Genomic DNA, 24,644 nt, shown 5'->3' with positions numbered 1-24,644 from the left:
TCTCCTCCCCTTACATTTCACATTTCCTCACCACTTCATGAAAGTGCTGTCCAAGTGTCACAAATCCAATTTCCAAATTCCATTGAAAGCACCACAGGAATTGACACAGAGATATTATATTTCCTTAATAATTTAATTATATAATTTATATATAAAAAGCAACACACAAATTATGTTTAACATGTTCTTCATTTTACTGTATTGTACATAATTCACATTAATTTACCTTATTTGATTTACTTTTTTAATAAACCTCCACAATTCTTCAAAATTGCTCTCAGATACAATTTGCTCCCACTTTCAAATTGCTTGCAATTGTTTAATTGCAATTTCTACATTGCTCTCCACTGACAAATTCTCTATTATACCATTTAATCCTTTCATCAGTCTGTTGTGTTCTGACCTAGAGAAGGTCCTAACTCAAATCTCATACATGAGATTCTTGAGCCACTTACTAGGGAAGAGTAGCTGACGTGGCTTCCATTGTCTTTCTTATGGTTTTTATTGTTAGAGTACTTTCTCCTAGATGGGATGCAACCATGGCTAAAGAGCCCCACTTACAATGGGGACGGGCCATCTGCACCCATTGGACACAAACATTATCTTTACAGAGATGGAGAACAGCCAACTCCCTCTCACTAGTTTGATACTATTACATAAAGCCAATGTCTATCCCACCCCACTCCCCCTCCACAACTCCCCATCGTACCGTCTGATTCAAAGTAAACATCATGGGAGATTGACAAATAATATTAAAAATCTTGCATATGTATGTCTTGACTGTAAACTTTGCTTTCTGTTGTCATGATCTTAAGCCATGATTTTTATGTAACATTTAACTTTGAAAATCCCAGTACAAATGTTTCCTATCTCAAGATACTAACATTTCCTATACCTATCATAGTGTCATTCCACATCTCCACCACTTGATGGCACCATGGAGCAGTCTCTCAATTCTGGCACCTTGTTGGTTTCATTTGATGTGAGGGTAAGTTTGAATTACGTTTTTGATCTTTAAGTTAAATTTCTTTTGCTGATTTTTTATTAAATTATTTTTGCTTTTTTCAGCCTCCTGCCTCCATTCACAAGCTCTTTTCAAAGAGTTGTCCCCCTGCCCCCAGCCCATTCTTGATTCCTGGCTTGCACCAAAGCTTTCACTTTCCCCCCTGTGGTCTAAGGCCCATCCAATTTCTGCCCTGCATCACTAACCTGCTTTTGAAGTGTGAGGGGGTGGAATTCAGTACTGGCCTTTCTTATGATATAGAGTTATTTTATACAACTCCAGCTTTAAATAGTGACCCTCTCCAGTGACAATGGAAAGCCCTTTAAGCATCTCGTCTGCTCACACTTTGAAAGTAAGTTCCCGGTGAAGGCTAGCAACCAACCTTTGAATTACAAGCAGGTTTCATTCATTAGCAGAGCCCAGATGAACTTTGTTTTAAAACAGAAGCCTGTTGTTGAATGAAAAAAATGCCCTCAGAATTTACCAACCTAGAAACCTTTTATTTACACAGGAAAGATATAAAAACAGGGTCTTTCTGAAATCTGCAGCCATGAAAAATATGTAATATTTTTGCTCCTCCTACCCCAGGTTCCCATTCCTTCCCACCCCTCAATCTCCTTCCTCCTCCTGCCTCCTGGTCCGAGTGCCCATTCCTTTTCCATTGTTCACCCTTTTGTTCTGCCTCATCTCGCCTTTTCTTTCCCTTTCTCCTGCTGTGGCCAGCTATTACTTGCATTGCTCCTCAACCAACCCTGTACATTCGCCACAATAAAATATTACCCCTGTCATATTTCCCTCCCCCAAATTGTGGTTGGTGGTCCAGAACATACCTGCAACCCACTAGCCTACATTCAAAGGGACAGTGCACAAAAGGAAATTGGATGTGTTCATTAGATGGATGGATAAAACAAGGGCAGCACCCAGATTCAATGATGCATCAATGAAATTACTGCTGGGTGCAGTCAGGAGCAGGAGAGATGTGAAGAAGAAACCTGCATCTTCCACCAAGAAGGCCTGGTGGGAGATGACTAAGGAGGTGAGCAGCTGGACCATTGTCTTGGATATTGGGCAGGAAGCAGTTTAATGACCTAACCAAGAAAAGTAAGTACATTTGCTAATTCAATTACTTCCTGTGGTTTAGGTTCCCTCCCCCCACCAACCCCCACACTGCTCTTTTTCTCTCTATCTTGCCAAACGTTCTCCATTACATCATTCTTCACATGCAATTAACTTTCAGCACAGCCAGCCTTCACTGCCTATGCACTTCATAACTTCCCAATTTTCTACTCACCCCAGTCCTTCTGAAATGTGATGCATCTATCTCATAGTCTCGCTTACTGAGTGCACTGCATTTATTGGGTGATTACCTGATCTTCACTCACTCACAGGTCCTTGTAGAAGAGAGGACAAAAATTCCCATGAACGAACAGAATGGAACACAGGGAAGAGGGACAGGACTGGAGGCGGGCCACCACAAATAGTCCAGTCAAACAGATGCAAAGGAGAAGGCCCTGGGGATAAGTAGCACATCTCTCAGTTAGTGAAGGAGTGACAGGAACTCACAGATAGCTGGTGACAGAATTATAAATATCTCTGACATATATATGCTGACTTTATTTCATCAATGACTGAACTATGAGAAGAATGTGATGATTGTCAAGATTGTGACTTTACCACAACTGCATCACGTCCCTTTCTTTTGTCTTCCAGGGCCTTCATGCTTACAGCAAGTGTCCCTGGACATCCATGAGGACAATTCTTCAGGGCACTCACCTGATTCTTTCTGAGGGTGCACCATCACAGGACGTACTGCAGGCACCAGTGCAGATACTCGCACTTTGCTGGATCCAGTTAGACTGTTAGTTGGGTTTTCACTTGGTGATTCACAACTCACAAGTGAGCATGAGCAGACATTGGTGGAGAATCTCCATTAGAGTGCAATACTTTCCAAATTCTGCTCAGCTGGACACAGATGCTGAAGGCTGGGAGGTCTTTGCTGCAAAGAAGAATGCTAGAGGTGCCACGCACACTCCCCACAATAGTGGAGAGGATGGAGTCCAGCTCACACACTTATGGATTGGTGGTGCAGTAACTTGCAAAAATGCCGTGGAGAGAGTGGCTGCCTCCTTGAAGCTTCAAGCCTGGGCTCTCAAATGAGTCCATGCAGGCCATTAGCATGGCCATGCAGACTTCCGCTGCCTTAAACAGGATGACAGATACTTGATCTATAGCCTTACAACTCATGACTGATCGCCACCAAGCTGGTCTGCAAAAAAAGTACTTGCATTTATAGAGTGCCTTTCACAATCTCAGAATGTTCCCAAAGTGCTTTGCAGCCAATGAAATACTATTGAAGTGTAGTCACTGTTGTAATACAGGAAATGCAGCAGCCAGTATGTGCACAGCAAGCTCCCACAAACAGCAATGTGATAATGACCAGATAATCTGTTTCTGTGATGTTGATTGAGGGATAAATATTGGCCAGGACACCAGGGATATGGATTATCATTGAGAAGAGATTGAGATCCTGGGCTGAATCTAATGCACGCAGTGCGGGTCTTGGCAGCAGACCTGGAAGCGGAAGCAGTGCAGCCGATGGACCGCGATCACACAGTGGCTGGCTAAGTAACAGCGTGGGGGGTGGGGGCACGGCCAATGAAGTCCCAGGGGCGGGCCACAAGGTGCCAATCTCGGTGGCACCTGATGCTGAGGCAGGTGCTGGCACTATTTTTACAGGTCTGCTAGACCTGTAGTCAGTCCTGCCTTGAAAACTGCAAATGGCAAAGCAGTATTCCAGAGAGGCAAGTTGCTCCAGAGTGGACCCCTTGAACCCGAAGGCTGACCAGTGCTGACTGCAGGAATCTGAAGGCTGACCAGTGTTGAATTCAACGCAAGGATCACTGCTCAATCAGGCAGTCAAGAAAACGGCCAAGAGGGAGCAGGAGACATGTTGGAGGGAATACACTGGGTGGCTCCACGGTTTAGCGATGCCTCCCTGCAGGTTCTCCTTCAGGCTGCATGGGAAATGTGGGAGCTACTCTTCCCAAGGGATGGTAAGAAGCGGAGAGAGAGCGGGGTGGGGGGGAAGCAGGGAGAGAGCACCCTCCAGCCACTGACTGCAGGCAGCTCGCTCCCTCCCCCCCTCTCCGGTGGGTTGGGGGGAAGTGGAAAGTGAGTGGCTGGAGAGAGCGGGCGGGGTGGGGGGAAGCGGGGAGCGAGTGGCCGGAGGGGGGGAGGGGAGCGAGCGGCCCGTTTGCGCATGTGCGTAGCTTGGCACAGTCTAATGACGTCCGCGGCTGGCTGCGTTGTCAGGAATCACTTTGTTCCTAATTAGCCCTACAAATCCAAAAAGGACAAAGGGTGGGAAGGTGATCTCCATCCAGGCAGTCCTGGGAGAGAAAGGAAAGCAGGGGACACAGGGAGCGCTCCTCCAGCCAAAAAGGAAGATGCTGTGAGCAAGAGTGAGACTTGTGTGCTTCCATTGTAATAAGGCAGGGCATTTAAAAGCTGATTGCTGGAAACTAAAGGGAAAACCAGTAGGGTTAATCAGGGCACACCCACTCAGTGAAGACGGGACCTGATGGACAGCACAGAGCAAGCTGTGGCTTTAACTGCAGTAAGAGTGCAATCCAGGAAAAGTTAATAGGATTCCTGAAGGTTATCAATATTTTGTGTCTGAAGGGAAAGTAACCCCATACCCCACGAGTGGGGCAAGCAAGCCCATAGTGATTCTCAGGGACACAGGGGCCACTAGATCCCTTTTACTGGGAAAAGGCCTGACTTTTCCCCCAGAGAGTGCAGTGAACACCAAAATGGTGGTGAATGGTATTGGAAGGCAATGTATGCCTGTACCTGTACACCCGGGTGCACCTGGAGTACGACCTAGTTTTGGGACCGGTGACCATAGGGGTTGACCTGCTCCTAGGTAATGATCTGGTGGTGGTGAAGGTGATAGCCCCGCCAGTAGTGAAAGAAAGACCGCAGGAGGTCAGAGAGACAGGGCAGTGGCAGGAGACGGTCTCCTGCAGGTTCCCTGAATGTGTAATGAATCAGGCCATGATCAAACCAGCTCCCCCAGAGGAGACTGCATTGACACTGCAGGCAGATGATCATGAGGTCTGCCTGTCCGATACTTTCTTTGGAAAGTTAGGAGACCCAGGGAATGAATTAAATGGATTTTCCCTAGCTGAGGCTCAGCGAACTGACCCAGTATTGCTGCCCAGTCTGAAAGTGAAGTTGAGGGAGTGCTTGATTGCTACTATTTAAAGAATGAGGTACTGATGAGGAAATTGAATTCTCCTCACACACCTGAGAGCAAAGAGTGGGCAGCAGTTCACCAGATAGTGGTGCCACAGAGGTACCGGGGAGAAATATTAAGAAGGGCCCTTGAAACTACAGTGGCTGTACATGCCGGTATATGAAAGACCAAAGCCCACATAAGACAGCAGTTTGACTGGCCAAAACTCCACAAAGATGTGGTGGAGTACTGCAGGAGCTGCCACATGTGCCAGGTTGAGGGGAAAGCCCAACCTACAGTGAAACCTGCACCCCTAAGTCCTGTTCTGGTGTTAGGATGACCCTCCAGCCGAGGCTGGTGAACTGTAAGGGACCCCCGCCAAGAACAAAAGGGGACAGGCAGGCACATGGCTGGCAAAAGTTTAGAAAGAGAAGGGGAAAAAGTGACCAAGAGGGCAGGTTAAAGGAAGTCCGAGAGGAATCCTGGATGAAAATCCCGACTGACCGATCAGCCAACCCCGATAAATGTGAAAAGCTAGACCCCACATCCTCCTATATAAATGCAGACTCTAGAAGCACCCCACCAGAGTTGCTAACAGCATTTACAGGAACCTGCAGAGACAAAGAGAGACCTCAAGGGAGCAGAATCCATGAGGATGATGCCTCAACTAGTCGAAGTGCCACATAAGAGTGCAGTCAAGTCTGCACACATACCTGCAAGCAGGAATGTCCCAGAGAACAAAGGGGAGATTAACAAAGAATCCTCCCCCATAGAGGAAAGACCACAATTGTTGACAACGCGATCGGTAGGTGGCGCTGTTTTGGCACATGCGCAGATGCAGCATGTGCCACGAAAACGTCACAGCCTGCGACTGTTGCAGCTGCCAGGACTAAAGATGGCGCTGCTCAAAAAATCACAGAGATGTAACCTAACAAACACGTGGCAGAATACAATGGCCGGAGTGAGAGAGTGGAGCGGGCCGGGGAGAGCAGCGCGGGGGCCGGGGAGAGCAGCGCGGGGGCCGGGGCGATCAGCGCGGGGGCCGGGGCGATCAGCGCAGGGGCTGGGGACAGCAGCGCGGGGGCCGGGGAGAGCAGCGCGGGGAGACCAGCGGTAGCGGTGCCGGGGAGGGGAGGGAGAAAGAGGGAGAGGGAGGGGGGGAGAGAAAGAGGGAGAGGGAGAGGGAGAGGGAGAGAAAGAGGGAGAGGGAGGGGGGGAGGGAGGGAGGGAGAGGGAGGGGGGAGAAAGAGGGAGAGGGAGGGGGAGAAAGAGGGAGAGGGAGGGGGGGAGAAAGAGGGAGGGGGGAGAAAGAGGGGGAGAAAGAGGGAGAGGGAGGGGGGGAGAAAGAGGGAGAGGTAAGGAAGGGGGGAGGGGGAGAACGAGGGAGAGGGAGGGAGGGGGGAGAAAGAGGGAGAGGGAGAGAAAGAGGGAGAGGGAGGAGGGGGAGAAAGAGGGAGAGGGAGGAGGGGGAGAAAGAGGGAGAGGGAGGGAGAGGGAGGGGGGGAGAAAGAGGGAGGGGGGAGAAAGAGGGGGAGAAAGAGGGAGAGGGAGGGGGGGAGAGAGAGGGAGGGGGGGAGAAAGAGGGAGGGGGAGAAAGAGGGAGAGGTAAGGAAGGGGGGAGGGGGAGAACGAGGGAGAGGGAGGGGGGAGAAAGAGGGAGAGGGAGGGGGGAGGGAGAGGGGAGAGAGGGGGAGAAAGAGGGAGAGGGGGAGAGAGAGGGAGGGGGGAAAAGAGGGAGGGGGGAGAAAGAGGGAGAGGGGAGAAAGAGGGAGAGAAAGGGGGAGGGGGGGTGAAAGAGGGAGGGGTAAGGAAGGGGGGAGGGGGAGAGGGAGGAAGGGGAGAGTGTGGGGGGATGGACGAGAACGGAAGAGGAGTGCCTTTTTCTGTGCATGCGCCATAAACACAACAGCAAAAGACTTACTGGCCAGTCCCTGGACCCGGTGACACCAAGGTCTTCGCACGCTCACTCCCCACGGCTCTCTACGGCCTCTCGCTTCCGGCACTCTCCATTCAGCCGTTCCCTCCAGCTGCGGATGCCCAATCCAGTTGCTTTCTCCCCTACTTCTCCACAGTACTTCAGGCATTGCAACTGTTTGGTCCCTGCATTTTGCATGCTCCCTCTCCCCACCCCTCCCCGCACTCCCCACCCCTGCCCCTCTTCACCCACCCCTCCCTCTACCCCCCCCACCATAGTTGAATATCTGAAGTGCAGTTGCAAAGTCGGGGAAATAGCATGCAAAACAAAACCTCAACAATTCTGGGTTTAATTATTGAAAAGTTTTATTAAGTTCATTAAGTATCCGAGGAACTGCTGTGCATGGATACATGAGTGTTGTGTCCAGCATTCCCGTTAGACAGACAGGCCGAGTCTCTGCTATGCACAGCTAAAGAGATTGTTCCTGGAGAGCCATGTGGTGAATGAACGCTTGGCTCTCTATTCCACTACTGTATTGTCCATGTGAAGAAGGCAAAGTCACAAGAGTCTGAGCTCAGTCTATTCTTGGTGAATGTTCCCCAAACGCATCCCAATGTGCATTCCCAATTCATCCATAAATGCAATGTTCCTTTCCACATCGTGATGAGCTACGCAGCATGATCCAGTTGCCTTCGTTGCTTGAATGCTGACCTTATGTCTCAAGGATTGTTTTCTCCACGGCATGTTTTACATGAAAAGAAATAAAGCAAATCAGAGTCAGAGCTTGCCTCCCTCCATCCACTGAAATTACTGTTGTGCACACCTTTTTAAGTTCTGCAGTGAAGGCACCAATTGATAACGTCGCCAATGAAGCACTTATTACCCACCTCAGATGCAGGAATCAGCACATCCTTGCGTCCTCTCCCGCACTGCCTCGTTTGCTTGAATGCCGTCCTTAAGTGTCAAGGATGGTTTTCTCGACGGCACGTTTTACATGAAAGACAATAAGGAAAGAACATCAGTGTCACAGCTTCCCTCCCTCCAATGGAATTACTGTTGAGCATGCTTTGTGTTCTGCGGCAAAGGCATGTACTGATAACACCGCCAATGAATCAATTAGTACCCACCTCAGCTGTAGGAGGCAGGATGATGTTATTGCCCCTATCTCGTGATGGTTCATTGCTGCTCTCAGGGAACACATGAATGATGTGAGGGTGCTGGAAAAGAAGCACATTTCTTTTGGGCTATGAACCTAAAGCTGTCCATTTAGTCCAGCAGTTCCCTGCTAGTGGTTATGTTACTCGTGCATCTTCCCATCCATTCCCATTTAATCCTGCCTACTATCACCAGTTGTGCTCACAGCAAGAGCATTCACATTTCTGCTACCACTGGACACGGCATGCTTGTTTCTTTTAGTGCTCAGTCTCTTCTTGCTGAATGTTCCCCAAGTGCTTGACCCCTTTGGACGCCCTCTCTGCTTGACAGGCAGCAACTGGCAATTGCGGAGTCTCACAAGGCTCTGCATGGTTGTTTCAACGTCGGATGTGGAAACAGGTGGCTGTGTGTCCATGAGCACTGCCCTGATGGATGTAGGAACAGGTAACTGTGTGTCCATGTGCACTGCCTTGATGGGTGTAGGAGCAGGCAACTGTGTGCCCATGTGCACTGCCCTGATGGGTGTAGGAGCAGGTAACTGTGTGTCCATGTGCACTGCCCTGATGGGTGTAGGAGCAGGTAACTGTGTGTCCATGAGCACTGCTCTGATGGGTGTAGGAACAGGTGACTGTGTAACGGAGCAGCAAGGAGAGGGTACCGCAGGTAGGGGAAGAGGAGATTTGAACAGGCAGGCATATGTATGGTCCATCAGATCATTAGGCCAGGGAGTGAGACGCTCAGGATCCAGGGTTTGTGACACGTGACTGATGTCCAGCGCGCGGCCACCTCCATCCGAAGGTGCTTCCGGGCAATTGTTGGGCATAGTAAATGGCTCCATCTCATCAGCCAGTCCTTGCTGCCAGCGGAGAGTCTGTCGCCGCAGCCAATCCAGTCTCCTCATGAATGCTGCCGTTCCACTCTGCAGAACGGCCTGTTGTAGCTGGTACAATTGATCTGAAAGCAAGCGGTATTTTTCATTGTGGCTGAGGGGCCTTGGCTGTTCCTCTGTAATCAGAATGGCAGCAGCCATGCCTTTCGGCGTTGGTGTCTGAGATGCACGCCAGCAACAATTGGGGGCGAGCCTGTCCAAAGGCAGCCCCAGATGCCTCTGCACAACAACAGCATGTTTGCAGGGCAACAAAGTCTGAGTGGAGAAGATGCAGCTGCAGGTAGCCTGGCCATCATGTATCTGCAGTGTGTACTGTTTGGCGCCAGAAATCACAGTCACTGTGCCTTCATCCTGCTCCTTGACATGTACTCGCTGAATGTGGCTATGATCCTGATGCATCAGCTTCATAGCATGACCGATGAATCCCGTGTAAAATGATTGCAGATCTGCTAGCGCCTCTGCGATGCGCTTGAAAGAGGCTCCCTGCAGGAATGTGTAATAGGCACGCTCCCGATCCAGGACACTATTGTGGAAGATCAGCGCTGAGATGCATTCCTTCATGGATGAGGAGGAGTGGAGCAGGTGCTTTATCTTGCCATTCTCTGACTCAATGCGATTGTTGGTGTTGTTCCCAAACGTTAGGACTTTACTGCGTGAACATGCTGCCCACATCTCCTTCTGTGGAATCCAGTTTGTAAGCAGGTAGTCCTGCAGGGGTGGGTAGAGGTGTCCAATCCTTTCTACACAACTAGTGAGCTTCTCCTCCAAAGGTGCATGAACCATTTCCTTGCAGATCATAAACAACTGATCCCTCAGTTCACCATTCAGTGGGTCGCTGCTGATCTTCCTCCTCATGCTCTGCATCACATGGAACTGACAGAGGAGAACCGTTGCAGCTGGGAGATGCTTCCTGATCGCATTGATCTCATTGATGTCTTTATCCACAATGGCTGATCTCACGCGGCAGGCGCTAGATCCCATGAAATCAACAAAAACACCCACAATCTCGTCCAGCATCTGAGCCGTCTCATTCCTCACCATGGCATAGAACACAGCCCTGCCCCTACCAACATTGTCCTGCACCATCACTTGGTACAGAGGGTAGCCGCATTTGTTCACCTTGTACGTTCCATCCATGAACAGCAGTTCAGGAAAGGCCTGCATGTGGGCCTTCATGGCTGGTGTCATGAAGGCAATATAGAGGATGCTGCTTCCCTGCAGGCCAACCCGCACCATGGCCCCGTCCTGCTGAATCTTCTCCAGCGTATCACACAGCGCATCCATGCTGTCATCCCCTGTCTTGAGCCGGGATTTTACATTTCTAATGTCACTAAGGGTCACGGTCTTATTGAATGAACGCTCGATATAATCCTTCAGCTGTTTGTTCCCAGCCTGCAGCTTGACCAACTCTTCTACCTTCTGCCTTTCATCGTGGTTCAGTTGTCGTCTTCTTGCATAGAAGCGTAAACATTCTGGATGCAAAACATGACCGGTATGCACAAGATGGTAGGAGCTGACACACAGTTTGTTCTTGCTCGGATTGAATTTCACACTGATGAAGACCTCACAGCCCAGGGTGAGATACCTGAAAAATAACAGACATTCAATGAGCACGCCCCACGTGCCTCGTGCCCTCACGAAAACGCCAGCCATCCCCAGGTATGTTGCTGGCAGCAGTTAACATGTGCACCATGACAAGGTCCCAACATCTGGTGCGCACCTGTTTCGCAGTCCAGAGGAGGTTGCGCTGAGGTGGTCGCCCAGCCATTGGTCTATCCAGGAAATCACAACAAAGGCAGTCCGTAGACACGGGGGCGATATGCGCGTGGCTTTGTGGGCACAGGATCTCACTGATGAGATGTATTGATGCTGCAAATCGAATCTTGGTTCAATGCACATCAAGGAACAGCTTTACAGGACTGACAAGCTACACAAGTGGAAATGTAGTGACCGCAGCACCTACCTCTGATTCGGTCTCACTCCAGTGGAACGGATGCGTGGCTGCCCATAGTGTACACAGCACAGCCTCACTGAGGCATACTTAAAGCGGATGGGAATTTCGACTCGCCGTCTCTTGTTTTCCCTCTCAAGCGTATGGGTGCTCACTTTTTTAAATAGACTCCCCGTTGCCTGTAAGCACAACAGTAAAGCGCATTTAAATAGCATTGTTAACATAGTGAAACATAACAAGGCACATCACAGGATGTGCCTGCAGACCATGCTACCTGTTGAAACATCTCAAGTTTACTGCTGAAGTCGTCATAACTCTCGAACTCCTGGGTTGAGAAGGTGGCAAGGAACTGCTCTGTGGAATCTACTGACGTTGCCATGACCGAAGTTTGAGGTTCAGGAAGGCTATTAAGGGACCACACGGGAAACATGAGATGAGATAAGAAATACAGAATGCACTCCATTAAAACGTTACAAAAACGAAAGTGCCTGCAGACACCAACTCACAACAGGGACTGGAGAACATGCGGTGGCCCAGACAATGGAAATGTTTTCAGAGCAACTTACAACAGGGACTGGAGAGCATGCGGTGGCCCAGACAATGGAAATGTTTTCAGAGCAACTTACAACAGGGACTGGAGAGCATGCGGTGGCCCAGACAATGGAAATGTTTTCAGAGCAACTCACAACAGGGACTGGAGAACATGCGGTGGCCCAGACAATGGAAATGTTTTCAGAGCAACTTTCAAAGGCAGAGCAACTTACCTTGGAACAATCTCTTGTGTCAAATAAAAATGAAGCAAGTCTCCAAAACGAATAAATAATTCAGATAAAATGCGAGAAAATGCCCGACGAAACCTCTCCTCCTTCCACTTTCAAAAAGTCGCGCCGAAGCTTTGACGCATGCGCAGAGGCCAACCGGGCGCGTTGCCCGAGGAAGACGACGTAACGCGATGACGTCATCTGCACACGCGCACAACGGTCCTGGCATGTCGGACCACAGCGCATGCGCAGGGATGAGGAGAATGTGTGCGCATGCGCGTGCCGAGTCATCTGCGCATGCGCAAAGCAGTCCTGGCAAGTCGTACCGCAGCGCATGCGCAGGGGGCATGAGACCGTCTGCGCATGTGCGCACCGCGGCGCATCCTGATGACGTATGCCAGAACGGAGCGTTGTCATGAATTACTTTGTAGAGGAAAAGGGAACCACCCATCCCCTGAAGTCAAAAGCCTTTGCATGACTCATCAAAGCACTGAGTGAGAGTTCAGGATCGACCCGCCCACTACTACCTCTCCTGGAAAAAAAAATGACTGCAACAGGAACAAAACCCTCGGCAGTAATGGCAATGGGCAAACTGAAGAAAAGCTTCCCCAAAGAACCACATGGCTACTGGGATGTCAAAAAGAGAAATTTAAAGCAGCCCTGGCACCCAGAAAAGACAATTTTAATCAGCTTTAAGACTCATGAATGAATGGAAATGAATGAGAGAAATGCATTGTTTTTCTTTCTGTATCTTATATTTCTTTCAAACCTTTTCATGAAATGTGCTGTTTCTTTTTCAAATCGCATTTCATTCCCCTGAGTGTGGAGGGTCATGCAGGCCCCCACCTGCCAAGAATGAGGCACATTCATTTCACCACATGAACATTGATTTTTAAATTATTACTGGAGTAAAGAAAGAAAATGTTTTTTAAAACAAACAGACCCTTGACTGGAAATACATTTGCATAGTAACAGACAGTGCTTGGTAAGCACAAAAGGGCCACTCCCTGCTCTAATTTAATCCACAATGGACTTTTGATTACCTGACGTTGAAGGTGGAGAAGCTAGCATTCTACGTTGACTGCTAAGATGCGCCCAATATAAGGAAGAGACCTGGTCAAACCAGTCAGTCATGTGACCACCTGCTGGCCAACTCGGGGAGTTTTAAATTGGAGAAACAGTATTTGAAGACAGACAGCTATTTGCTTCTGGACTGAAAAGACCTGTTGTGGCTGGCTTGCCGCCGCCTCTTCTGTCTGCTTCCATCTCTTTCTCATGGAACTGAAGACCCATTGAAGACACATGAACCCAAAGAGAGAAAAGTCTCCTACAGTGAACAAGATTTAAGAAGAATACTGGGCTCTAACGAAAAGCAAGACTACCTACAATCAAAGACTCTACAGTGAGCTTGAAGTACAGTAACAAATCCCCTTCAGAGATTGCCTCAAACCTTTTCACTTTATTTTTCTTCTGTTCTTTTCTGTCTCCATTTGCATGTGCATATCATGTATGCATGCTAGCGGGGCGCGGCCTGTATCTGTAGGCATTAATCGAATTAGAGTTTAAGTTTTAATAACTTTCACTTTTCTTCTTTAAACCTAAGAAAAACTGTTTGTGCTCATTTCTTTGCCTTATAATTGGAAAGCAGTGAACAAGGATTCACCAAGGGGGAGCTCAAAACACAGTGTGTTTAAAAATAAAACCCAGTTACAATAAGACCAGGTGAAAGCTAAAAGGGACTGCTAGACACCTTTCTCACCTGGTTGTAACAGTGGGGAGATAGATTGATGCAGCAAGTACTTACAGTTAATGGCTTCCAATAAGTCCAGATGACCTTTAAAAAGGTCTAAGTTCAGATCTGCCTATCAACCTTTCACTTCCTAACTTTTGCTACATTTTTCTGTCTATATCATCTGTTACCACAGCAATTGACTTGTCTCTGCTCTCTTCTGAACGCTGTCATCTAAAATTGCACATGTTTTTATTTATATAATAGTGTGTTCAGTGAATGCTGTCAGTGTGATTTTCCATAGTGCTTTCCCCTTATACTCTGTATGAATGTGCCATAGAAAATCTAGGGCTAAAAATTGTTGTTTGCAGTTTTTTGGGTGTGGGGGTTGGGAATTGTGATCTGTCTGTGCCCATTGCCGTGGAGGTAGACAGCACACCAAATTGGTGTTAACCTTCTCATTTACCTGATTGTATCATTGGTCTGATTGGGGCCCACGCTGTTGGCTGTCTAAGTGCTCAACAGGGGAATGGGCAGCATTCGTGGAGAGCCCATGGTGCAGACAGCCTGCTTCTCTTAAAGGCAGTCTGTTCCTCTTAAATGGAAGCTGCACTGAAACACAGGAGGGTCTGGATGAATGCAATGGGACACCAGGACAGAGAGAGGGCTCCCACGATCACGAATGTAGCTCTGGAGGTCTCAGTGGTGGAGGCGGACAGAAGAGAGGCTATGGTTCTGTCGGGGGCCAGAAGGCCCTCAAGGACAACCTTCAGAAGGGACTGGGAGCAGGTGGCCTGGGAGATCTATTCCCTGTGCCTGGACCCAAGGACTTAACAACTGTGCCACATGAAGTCTAATGAGCTCACATGGGTGGTCAAGGTCAGTGAATGCATCTTCACGTGACAACTCCTGCCCATAACTCCAGCAACCTCTCACGCTGCTTAGTGCATCACACCTCCATCACTCAACCAGCAGCAGTTGCTGGAACTCAGGACTCACGCATAACATCCAGATACTCCACCTCATCCTAACACATTTTTTTTGTTCTTTCTTGGGATGTGAGCATCACTGGCAAGGTGTTGCCCATCCTCAATTGCCCTTGAGAAGGTGCTGGTGAATCTTGTTGAACCTCTTCAGTCCATGTGAGGTAGGTATACCCACAGTGCATTTAGGAAGGGAGTTCCAGGATTTTGACCCAGTGACAGTGAAGGAATGGCAATATAGTTCCAAATTATGACGGTGTGTGGCTTGGGGGGAACTTGCAGGTGGTGGTTTTCCATGCGTCTGTTGTCCTTGTCCTTCTAGGTGGTAGAGGTCATGGGTTTAGAAGGTGCTGTTGAAGGATCCTTGGTGAGTTGCTGCAGTGCATCTTGTAGATGGTACACACCGCTGCCACTGTGTGTCGGTGGTGTAGGGAGTGAACGTTTGTAGATGGCCAATCATGCAGGCTGCTTTGTCCTGGATGGTGTTGAGCTTCTTGAGTGTTGTTGGAGCTACACTCATCCAGGCAAGTGGAGAGCATTCCATCACACTCCTGACTTGTGCCTAGCTGATGGTGGACAGGATTTGGGGTGTCAGGAGATGAGTAACTCGCCGCAGAATTCCCAGCCTCTGACCTGCTCCTGTAGCCACAGTACTTATATGGCTGCTCCAGTTAAATCTCTGGTCAATGATAATCCCCAGGATGCTGTTGGTGCCTGCCTCACAACCAGTTCCTGCTGCTTGCATGTTCATCCAGCTATTCAGCTATGGCAGGCATGTCACCCAAACACAGTGGAACATAATCAGTGGCATTCTACCCTCTCGCTTGCAGGACAAGGTGACTCATAATAGGAGGAAGCAGAGCAGAACTAATGGGGGAGTAGGACGCCTGCGTCTTCTGAGCCCTATGGAGGAAATGGTTCTCCGCATCATGGGGCTGACTGCGACAGAGTCTGTGACATCCAGCATTGCTCAGAATGTTGAGAATGACAGCATGTTCCTGCCTTATGCCTCTTCTCAACTCACAACTCACTCTGATCCTGGTATCTGATGAGCAAGCTGCTGATGGTGTGACTATGGATCTCTTTGCTTTTTACCTCTCACACCAGATCTCCCTTTCTGATTTCCTGCTCTCAGCCACCCAAGAACTTCCACCTGCCCTGCCACAGCACACCCAGGAGGGAGAGAGAGAACAACAGCACTGATGAAGAGGTCCCATGACTTGATCTGACACTCGCAGCCATCAGCTCAGGAACTAGCACCACACATGTTGGAGGCTAGTATAGAGTCATTGTGCACGAGTGGACTGCCCCAAGTGGGGGGAAGGATAGCTCATGTGCCAGCTCACCAGAGGGTGATGTCACTGACAAATTCTGCTACAGGACACTCAGATGAGGATCTCAGTGGGGCATTGTACAGGAGAAGGCTGATGGGCATGCACACTGAGATGCTTGATGCATTGGCAAGCCTGCCAGCCAGCCTTCTGTCACTGTCAAGGAGCATGGAGGAGTCCAGCTCCAACTTGGCAGAGGGCATCATGCGGAGTTTACCCACTCCACAGTTCTGCTCCATTTCCCTGTCGTCCTGCAGACCTAGAAGCATTGCAGCTGCAGCCCATGTACCTGTTGCAGCCTTTGTGTGGACAGGTCATCAAATCTTCTGCCCTCCCTGTGAGGATGCAGTAACACTCCCTGTCAAATCCAGCAACTCACCTCAACACCTTCAGAAACATTCCAGAGTACTTCCAGAGATTTTGCAATAGTAGAAGTTCTTCAAAATTATGTTACCTGCAAGTTAGGTGCATGGCCCTTTAAATAACACTACTACTGGACCCCTATTGCAGCTAAATACATGTTCTTTGGTAAGTGACAAGCGAATAAGTTGAATGAGCCTGCGTGGTCAAGTTTGTAAATAGTGCGTCAAATCATCTGGCAGGGCTGTTTCATGTCATGACAGCACTAGTTCCAAGACTTCAGGCACACGCAAGGGACACCCGTGCGAGCCCCTTTCCCAGCATGGGGTGCCCCGTGGGCCATGCCAGAAGGGCTGGACGTATAGCGGGTCCCATTCAGAGCTTCCATTGTGCTGTCTCCAGTAGCGCTATGGATCTGAATTTCACACCCCTAGCTTTTTTCTCTTCAGTGACACCCTAATGGAAGGAATAGTTGTGCTAACTGCTTGTGTGGTTCTTCTGAGAAAATGGGATTGTGATGGCATGAGACTGCAATATGGAACACAGGAAAGTAAAAGACCTGAAACGACTATTGTGGGAAGTTGGGTTGGTCCAAGTGTCGAATTCTCGAGTAAATCTTTCTCCAGTTCTCTTTTCAATTTGTAAATACAGTCAGGCCTCACTGCCTCCTATGGCAATCCACACCATACATTCACCACTCTCTGTCTAAGGTAGTTAAATCTAAGCATTTTATCTTCCGTCTTCTAAGTTTGAGACGATGCCCTCTTGCTGTGGAACCTGTGACATATTGGTCTTGAATTTCTGTGGTGTTTCTCCTGATCTCCTGCTGTGCCTATGTCTCAGTGTGCATAGCAGCAAATCTGAAGTGGGGAGTCAATTTATTAATCCCACAGCCAAAATAATTTGCACCAGAGGATGACACAGCTGAAGAAAGAACACAGTTATTGGTTTAGTTAAAAACAGCCAGCTGAAATCTAGTTATGCTGTTGTGTTGGAGTATGAAGATTTTACTGTACTCACCATTTTGTTATTTTTTCATTTTAATAACTGCCCGCCATTTTAATGGCAGGTCTTGTCACCTGAGACAATCACTGCCATGAAATGTCAGGTAACTCCTAGGGCTGAATTTTACCAGCTCTTCGATGCCGTGAGTTGTGGCGGGGGGACCGCAAAATTCTGTGGGGAGAGGCCTGCCTCGACCCCCGAAGCCGAGAAGGGCCTGCCGCATATTACTGGCAGTGGGGGAACCTGGCAGTGTGGCCGCCCCGCCACAAATGCAAAAAATAAGATGCAAATGAACTTACCTTCTGGCAGTGGCCGTCCCACGCCGATTTTACCACCACCGATCACAACTCGCAAGCCGTCGGTACTCCATATGGAGTTCCGAGGTGAGACGCTGGTGGGGAGGGGAAGGGAATAAAATTTTCAGGGCAGGAGGGGTGGGGGAGTGGGGAAAACACTTTTTATTGGCTGTGGCGATAGTGGGAAGGAGTTGAAGGGCAAATGTGAGAAGGTTAGGGGGAAAAGTTCGGGTAGGGAATAAAAGAAGTTTTGTGAATATAGGGCAATGAGAAAACTATGGGGGGAGGTGGGGGAGGTGGTTGGGAAAGGGCCTCCATCTTCCAATTATTTATTAAGAAGAAATTACGTCTAATATACCTTTAACAATTTAAATCTTTGCTAAGGGCTTGAAGTCCTTTAAAAATAGCAGCAGGGCCTGCGTGGTGGTTGGCGGGGACATGGCGGCCGCCCCCTCTATGCCATTGGGGGCGGCCACACCACCCCCTCCATTTAAATAAGCCCCCGTGCATAATATCACGGGGGCTCTGCGGCGGCATTTCCGTGTCGGAAAGCCACTGAATTCAAAGCGGGCCGCTGCAGAGTGCGGCTCGCTAATAAAATTCAGCCCATTGTCTCACTGTTTTCTTCACACCCTGTCAAAATAGACGCCAAATACAGTGTGTGTATTTGCAATCAAGACAAATACAGTTACAATTAGAAAGTGTGGCAAGATGCTGGTGAACCTTCTCCTCCAGCAATCCTGTGCTCATGGTGCTGCCATGATGGTGTTTTGTAGGGATTTCCAGGATTTTGACCCAGCAACAATGAAGAATAATGGTCTATGTACAGGTCAGGGTTAGTGTGTCACTTCCTTGTAAAGCCTGGCTACCCGACCCGAACCCAACTAGACCCGACTACGTGTTGGGTTTTGGTCGCGTCGGGTCTACATTCCGAGTGCAGCATTCAAGTTCGGGTCGGATCGGGCTGGACAGTTCTGCCTCTAGGAACTCACGGGATCAAGCTTACCCATGATTTCCCTCAACTCCATCTGCAGGAATAGCCTGCTGCTAGAATGGATGAACGATATTCGTGTCAGGTCGGGCGTGAAAAAAGATTAAAGGACTCGGGTCCGGGTCGGGTTCGGGTTGGCTGTGGTCGGGTTGGGCCCAGGTTGGGTTTCAATTTTATACCCGAGTAGGCCTTTACTTCCTTGTCCTTCTTCGTAGAAGAGGTTTTTGGACTAGGGGAGGGAGTGGCATAGTGGTATTGTCACTGGATTAGTAACCCAGAGACCCAGGGTATTGCTCTGGGGACATGGGTTCAAATCCCACCACAGCAGAATGTGGAATTTGAATTCAATTAATAAAAATCTGGAATTAAAAAGCTAGTCTAATGATGGCCATGAAACCATTGTCAATTGTTGTAAAAACCCATCTGGTTCACTCATGTCCTTTAGGGAAGGAAATCTGCTGTCCTTACCTGGTCTGGCTTACATGTGACTCCAGACCCACAGCAATGTGGTTGACTCTTACATGCCCTCTGAAATGGCCTAGCAAGCCACTCAGTTGTATCTAACCACTACAAAGTTAATAGCACTGTGGGTGTACCTACCCCACGTGGACTGCGGTGGTTCAAGAAGGCAGCTCACCACCACCTTCTCAAGGGCAATTTGGGATGGGCAATAAATGCTGGCCTAGCCAGTGACACCCACATCCCATGAATGAATAAAAAAAAACTCAGTGAGTTGCTGCAGTGTATCCTATAGACAATGCCTACTTCAGCCAAAGTTTGCTGGTGGTAGAAGAAGTGGATATTGAGTCCAGTGGCAGGTGGCCCTAGTCAGTGGACTGCTTGATCCTGGGTTATGTCCAGCATTGAGTGTTGTAGCTCCATACTATTCCAAAGGCTGACTTGAGCCTTATAGATGGTGAAGTGGCTTTGAGGAATCAGGAGGTGAGTCAGTCATTCCAGAGTATCCAGTCTCTTTCCTGGTCTTGAGGCCATGTTATGGATTTTGCTGGTTCAGTTAAACGGAGTATTGGTGGTCATGCCATTCAAGGTTGAGGGAGGTGGTTAAGCCTTTTGTTAGAGTTGTTTATTGTGGGGCTGTTTCTGTGTTGCGCATATTATTTGTCACTTGTTTGACAGGTTCTGCTGTAGACTGACATGAAATGTTTCATTATCAGAGGGGGTGTGAATGGAGATGATCACCCAGAATCATCAATAAACAGCCACATTCCTGATCTTACAATGAAAGGGGATCATTGATAAAGTAGCTGAAGATAGTTGGACTAAGGATGATGCTGTGAGGAATTCTTGCAATCATGTTCTGGGGCTGTGGTGATTTGCCTGCAACAACCATGACTACCTTACGTGTCAGGTATGACTCCGGTTGTTGAAGGGTTTCACTTTGATACCCATTGACAGTTTTGCTAGGGACTGTTGGTACCATACTTGGTCAAACATTGCTTTGATGGCGAGAGCAGTTACTTTTGCCCTTTTCTGGCATTTAGTTCTAATGTTCATGCCTAGATTAAGGCTGTGATGTGGTCTGGAGTAGTGTGGTTCTGGCAGAACCTGAACAGAGCACTGGCAACAGCTAGTTGCTGTTTGATGGTGCTGTTGTTGACTCCTTCCATCTCTTTGCTGATTGGGTGGAGGCTGTCACAGTGGTAATTTGTTGGGTTAGATGTTCTCTGCTTTCTGTAGTTAGCACAAACCTGGGCTAATTTCCATATTGTCCAATAAGACACTGCATAACCTGAAAGTAACCAAGACAGCCGTCCAAAGGAGAGGGAGATACTGCGCAGACACTGGATCAACTTGTGTCAAGAAATCCAAACTGCATGTGACAAAGGAAATCTACAAGCTATATATGAAGGAATCAAGAGGGTGCTTGGCCCTGCCATCACCAAAGTTGCTGATGGTAAAATACTCATTGACAGAAGTAAACAGATGGCCTGCTGGGCTGAACACGACTGTGAGCTCTGCTGCTGTGAGTTAGACATCTCCCAGTCTATGCTCGATGCTCTCCCACAACTTCCTGTTATGGATGAGTTAGATGAAGAACCCTCATCACTGGAGCTCAAGAAGACCATAGACCGCCTAGCGAGCAGAAGGGCACTGGGCAAGGATGGAATCCCAGCTGAACTGCTCAAGCATGGAACCTTCCATCTATTGTCAGACCTTTATGACCTTCTCCTTCTCTGCTGGAAAGTAGGCTCTGTTCCACAGGAGATGAGTGATGCCAAAATCATCACGCTATACAAAAACAAAGGCAACAGAGGAGATTGCAACAACTAGAGGTGCATTTCACTCCTTAGCATCACAGGGAAGGCCTTTGCTAGGGTCATACTTAAAAGACTCCATTTACTTGCAGACCGAGTGTACCCGGAAGTGCAGTGTGGTTTTCATGTCAGCAGATCTACTGTGGATATGATCTTCTCCATACGCCAGCTATAAGAGAAGTGTAGGGAACAGAGTATACCCCTTTACCTTACTTTCGTAGATCTCACTAAGTCGTTCGACACCGTCAGCAGAGCAGGGTTCTACGTGATTTTGGGAAAATTTGGCTGTCCACCGAAGCTCCTCAGTCTCATCCGCCCCTTCCATGACAACATGCAATGTACTGTACAGTTTGAATACTCCACTTCCAACAGTTTCGAGTGAAGAATGGAGTGAAACAGGGTTGTGTCCTAGCCCCCGCTCTTGTGCATGCTCCTGACCTTTGCCTTTCCTGCAGATTGAGAAGGAGTCTACTTGCACACTAGGTTAGACGACAAGCTCTACAGTCTATCAAGGCTGAAAGCGAAGACAAAAGCACATCCCGTACTGACCAGAGAACTCCTCTACGCTGATGATGATGCGCTAGTAGCTCACACCCAGTAGCTCACACAGAAACTCAACTACAAAGACAGATGGACTATCTCTCCTGTGCCTGTATCCTGTTCTCCTTGACGATAAGCATCAAGAAAACCGTGGTCATGGGACAAGTTGTTGCATCTCTGCCCCTGGTTACACTAAATAACACCCCACTGGAAGTGGTTAGCAAAGCCTGCTAACTTGTGTCCATGTTGACAGACCATCTGTCCCTTGATGCAGAGCTCGATACACACATAGGGAAAGCAGCTACCACCTTTGGCTGATTTGCGAAAAGTGCATGGAATAACACCAAGCTGACCCTTAGGACCAAGCTGATGGTTTATAAGGCCTGTTATCAGCACCTTACTGTATGGCTCTGAAACATTTGTGACTTACAGCTACCAGGAAAAGAAGCTCAATAATTTCCATCTTCGCTGTCTGCAGCACATTATAGGTATATCCTGGCAGGACAAAATCACAAATGCAGCAGTCCTCTCAAAGGCGGAGCTCATAAGTGTGTTGGCGCTAATCAAATAGAGGCGGCTTCGGTGGATCAGACACGTCTGCAGGATGGAAGATGGTCGTATACCCAAGAACCTTCTGTATGGTGAGGAAGACAGGGCCAGATGACCAGTGGGGTGCCCAAAGCTCCGCTTCAAGAATGCTTGAAAGTGTGGCATGAAGCCCCTAAATGTTGACTATCACACCTGGGAGTCAGTAGCTGGCGAAGGAGGGAAATGGTGGCACATCCTGTGGACTGGGGTGCACTATCACGATGACCAGTTGCTACAGCGGCTTGGCAATAGGCACCAATGTCAAAAACTAACAACTCACAGCATCACTTGGCAGCTTCACGTGCAGCACTTGTGGCAGAACCTGCCTCTCAAGGATTGGCCTTCACAGCCATCAGCAAAGGTACACCAAGAGAAGACAACCCATTTAAATGAATTGTTTGCTGCATGTCCATCATCTCTCATACATGGAAGGATGCCAACCAACAAATAGATTCTGTGTTGTAACTCCACTGGAGTAGCTTGGCTAGGAGGATAGCTAGGTGTGGTGTATTTGTGAGAGATACTTCCATGTTCTTATGACCAGTGTCACTGAAAATTTGTGTATCCATCACCACTACAGATGCCGCTGGTTTTCTGCATGCTACCTTACTGACACTTATATCTAGTAACTGAATTATAGGACCCCCTACATAAATACAAAAATACAGAATTGCTTTTTTTGTCACACTATAACAGAAAGAGTAAGCAAAGAGCAGTAAAAGTTCATTAATATGAAAGAAATTTCTTGGCTAACAATCTGTTTGCCTCCATTCAGAATTGTACAATGATGATTACTGAAAATATTGGATAAATGATAAATTGCAACAATGTGGCAGAGAGGTTTGTTTAAAGTATTACAATATAATGTGATGTAAAAAATAATAAATAGTTTGATTTAAATTGATAAATACTGAAGCCAGACCGATAAAAGAAGTTTAACCCTCTATCCTGTTGAATGAACAAGGACTCTGCATGTTGAGCACAGGAAATGAAACTCATGTCAGATTGTAAGAACTGAAGATAAACATAATTTTGTTTGTAGTTTCACAAAATACTACTTTTCCTCTCATTGGTGGCTTTATTTTGTATTAGATCCGTCTCAGGAGCTGCAAGTTGTAGATACTCAGAAGTGAATGAGACAACGTTGGAGAACTGAAACTGGAGTGAACTCATTCTTTAAAAGCTTTCCTGATATCCACCTTATCAGTTGATAATCAGCTTTTCCTGGACAGATTCCAATGCATGAAGACCACAAACACACATAAGCATGTCTTGAATAGTAATTATAGCAGCTTGTATTTACTGATATAAACACAATTTTTGCTTTCTCTTGTATCAATCATGATAAAATCACTCAAAACCGATGATGCTGTGCTGTTTCTCAATAGAAATTTAATGCAAGTGTTTTCTGGCAATTCATATCTAAACATGGTAACATTAAATGACTATTAATTCAATATTTTAAACTGCAACTATTATGAGTAGTCACAAACAAGCTTGCTGACATGTTTTGCTGAAGTATGCAGACTAAGATGTGTTATTTCTCCATACACCTTTAATATGTGAAGTTTCTTATATGTAAAAGATATGGTATTCCAGGTAAGAACTATTTGTGATTGTTGTAACTGGCATTTTCTTCATATTATGATTAATAATCATCATTAAATAAATGTATTTGAAAGGTATTTACTGTTTTGTGGTAGTATCTGGGATTGTTCAATGAAAAATCATTTATCATTAATTTATTTCCTATGTACAAGTAATATTTTATACAAAGTAACATTCCTATTTCCAAAAAAGCGAAGTAGCAGTAACCAAAATATTATTTTCTGCTTAAGAGAGTGTGGGAAAATGGCGCACTGACACAGAACACAAAAGTCCGAGTGTATCAAGCCTGTGTCCTCAATACCTTGCTCTGTGGCAGCAAGGCCTGGACAACGTATGTCAGCCAAGAGCGACGTCTCAATTCATTCCACCTTCGCTGCCTCCGGAGAATACTTGGCATCAGGTGACAGGTCCGTATCTCCAACACAGAAGTCCTCAAGGCGGCCAACATTCCCAGCTTATACACACTACTGAGTCAGCGGCACTTGAGATGGCTTGGCCATGTGAGCCGCATGGAAGATGGCAGGATCCCCAAAGACACATTGTACAGCGAGCTCGCCACTGGTATCAGACCCATCGGCCGTCCATGTCTCCGCTTTAAAGACGTCTGCAAACGTGACATGAAGTCCTGTGACATTGATCACAAGTCGTGGGAGTCAGTTGCCAGCGTTTGCCAGAGCTGGCGGGCAGCCATAAAGGTGGGGCTAAAGTGTGGCGAGTCGAAGAGACTTAGCAGTTGGCAGGAAAAAAGATAGAAGCGCAAGGGGTGAGCCAACTGCGAAACAGCCCCGACAAACAAGTTTTTCTGCAGCACCTGTGGAAGACCCTGTCACTCTAGAATTGGCCTTTATAGCCACTCCAGGTGCTGCTCCACACACCACTGACCACCTCCAGGCGCTTACCCATTGTCTCTCGAGATAAGGAGGCCAAAGAAGAAGATTTTCTGCTTATGAATGATAAGTTATCATGGGTAGAACATTATCACTGTATGGATAGTATCTTCCAAATGTAATGCTATGAGAAAACGTA

General features: G+C 47.7%; 1 protein-coding gene across 9 annotated transcripts in view; it reads left to right on the top strand.

Moving 5' to 3' along the window:
• The window catches only part of opn5 (opsin 5), a 473,827-nt gene extending 450,193 nt beyond the window's left edge, over positions 1-23,634 (top strand). For 6 of the 9 annotated variants that reach the window (XM_068024858.1, XM_068024914.1, XM_068024940.1 and 3 more), the window contains 2 exons: positions 905-982; positions 23,103-23,634. In XM_068024858.1, coding sequence (XP_067880959.1) covers positions 905-982; positions 23,103-23,166 — 142 coding nt within the window. In that variant the 3' untranslated portion in view covers positions 23,167-23,634. Of the gene's footprint in view, positions 1-904; positions 989-1,068; positions 1,141-23,102 lie in introns of those variants that run through there. The other 3 variants (XM_068024932.1, XM_068024869.1, XM_068024878.1) reach the window with 3 other exon arrangements.
• Positions 23,635-24,644: the final 1,010 nt, after the last annotated feature.

The sequence above is a fragment of the Heterodontus francisci genome, chromosome 3, assembly GCF_036365525.1.
Source record: "Heterodontus francisci isolate sHetFra1 chromosome 3, sHetFra1.hap1, whole genome shotgun sequence".
Taxonomy (NCBI): Eukaryota; Metazoa; Chordata; class Chondrichthyes; order Heterodontiformes; family Heterodontidae; genus Heterodontus; species Heterodontus francisci.
The sequence above is the reverse complement of the archived record's forward strand: the minus strand, read 5'-3'. Positions and strand labels throughout refer to the sequence as shown.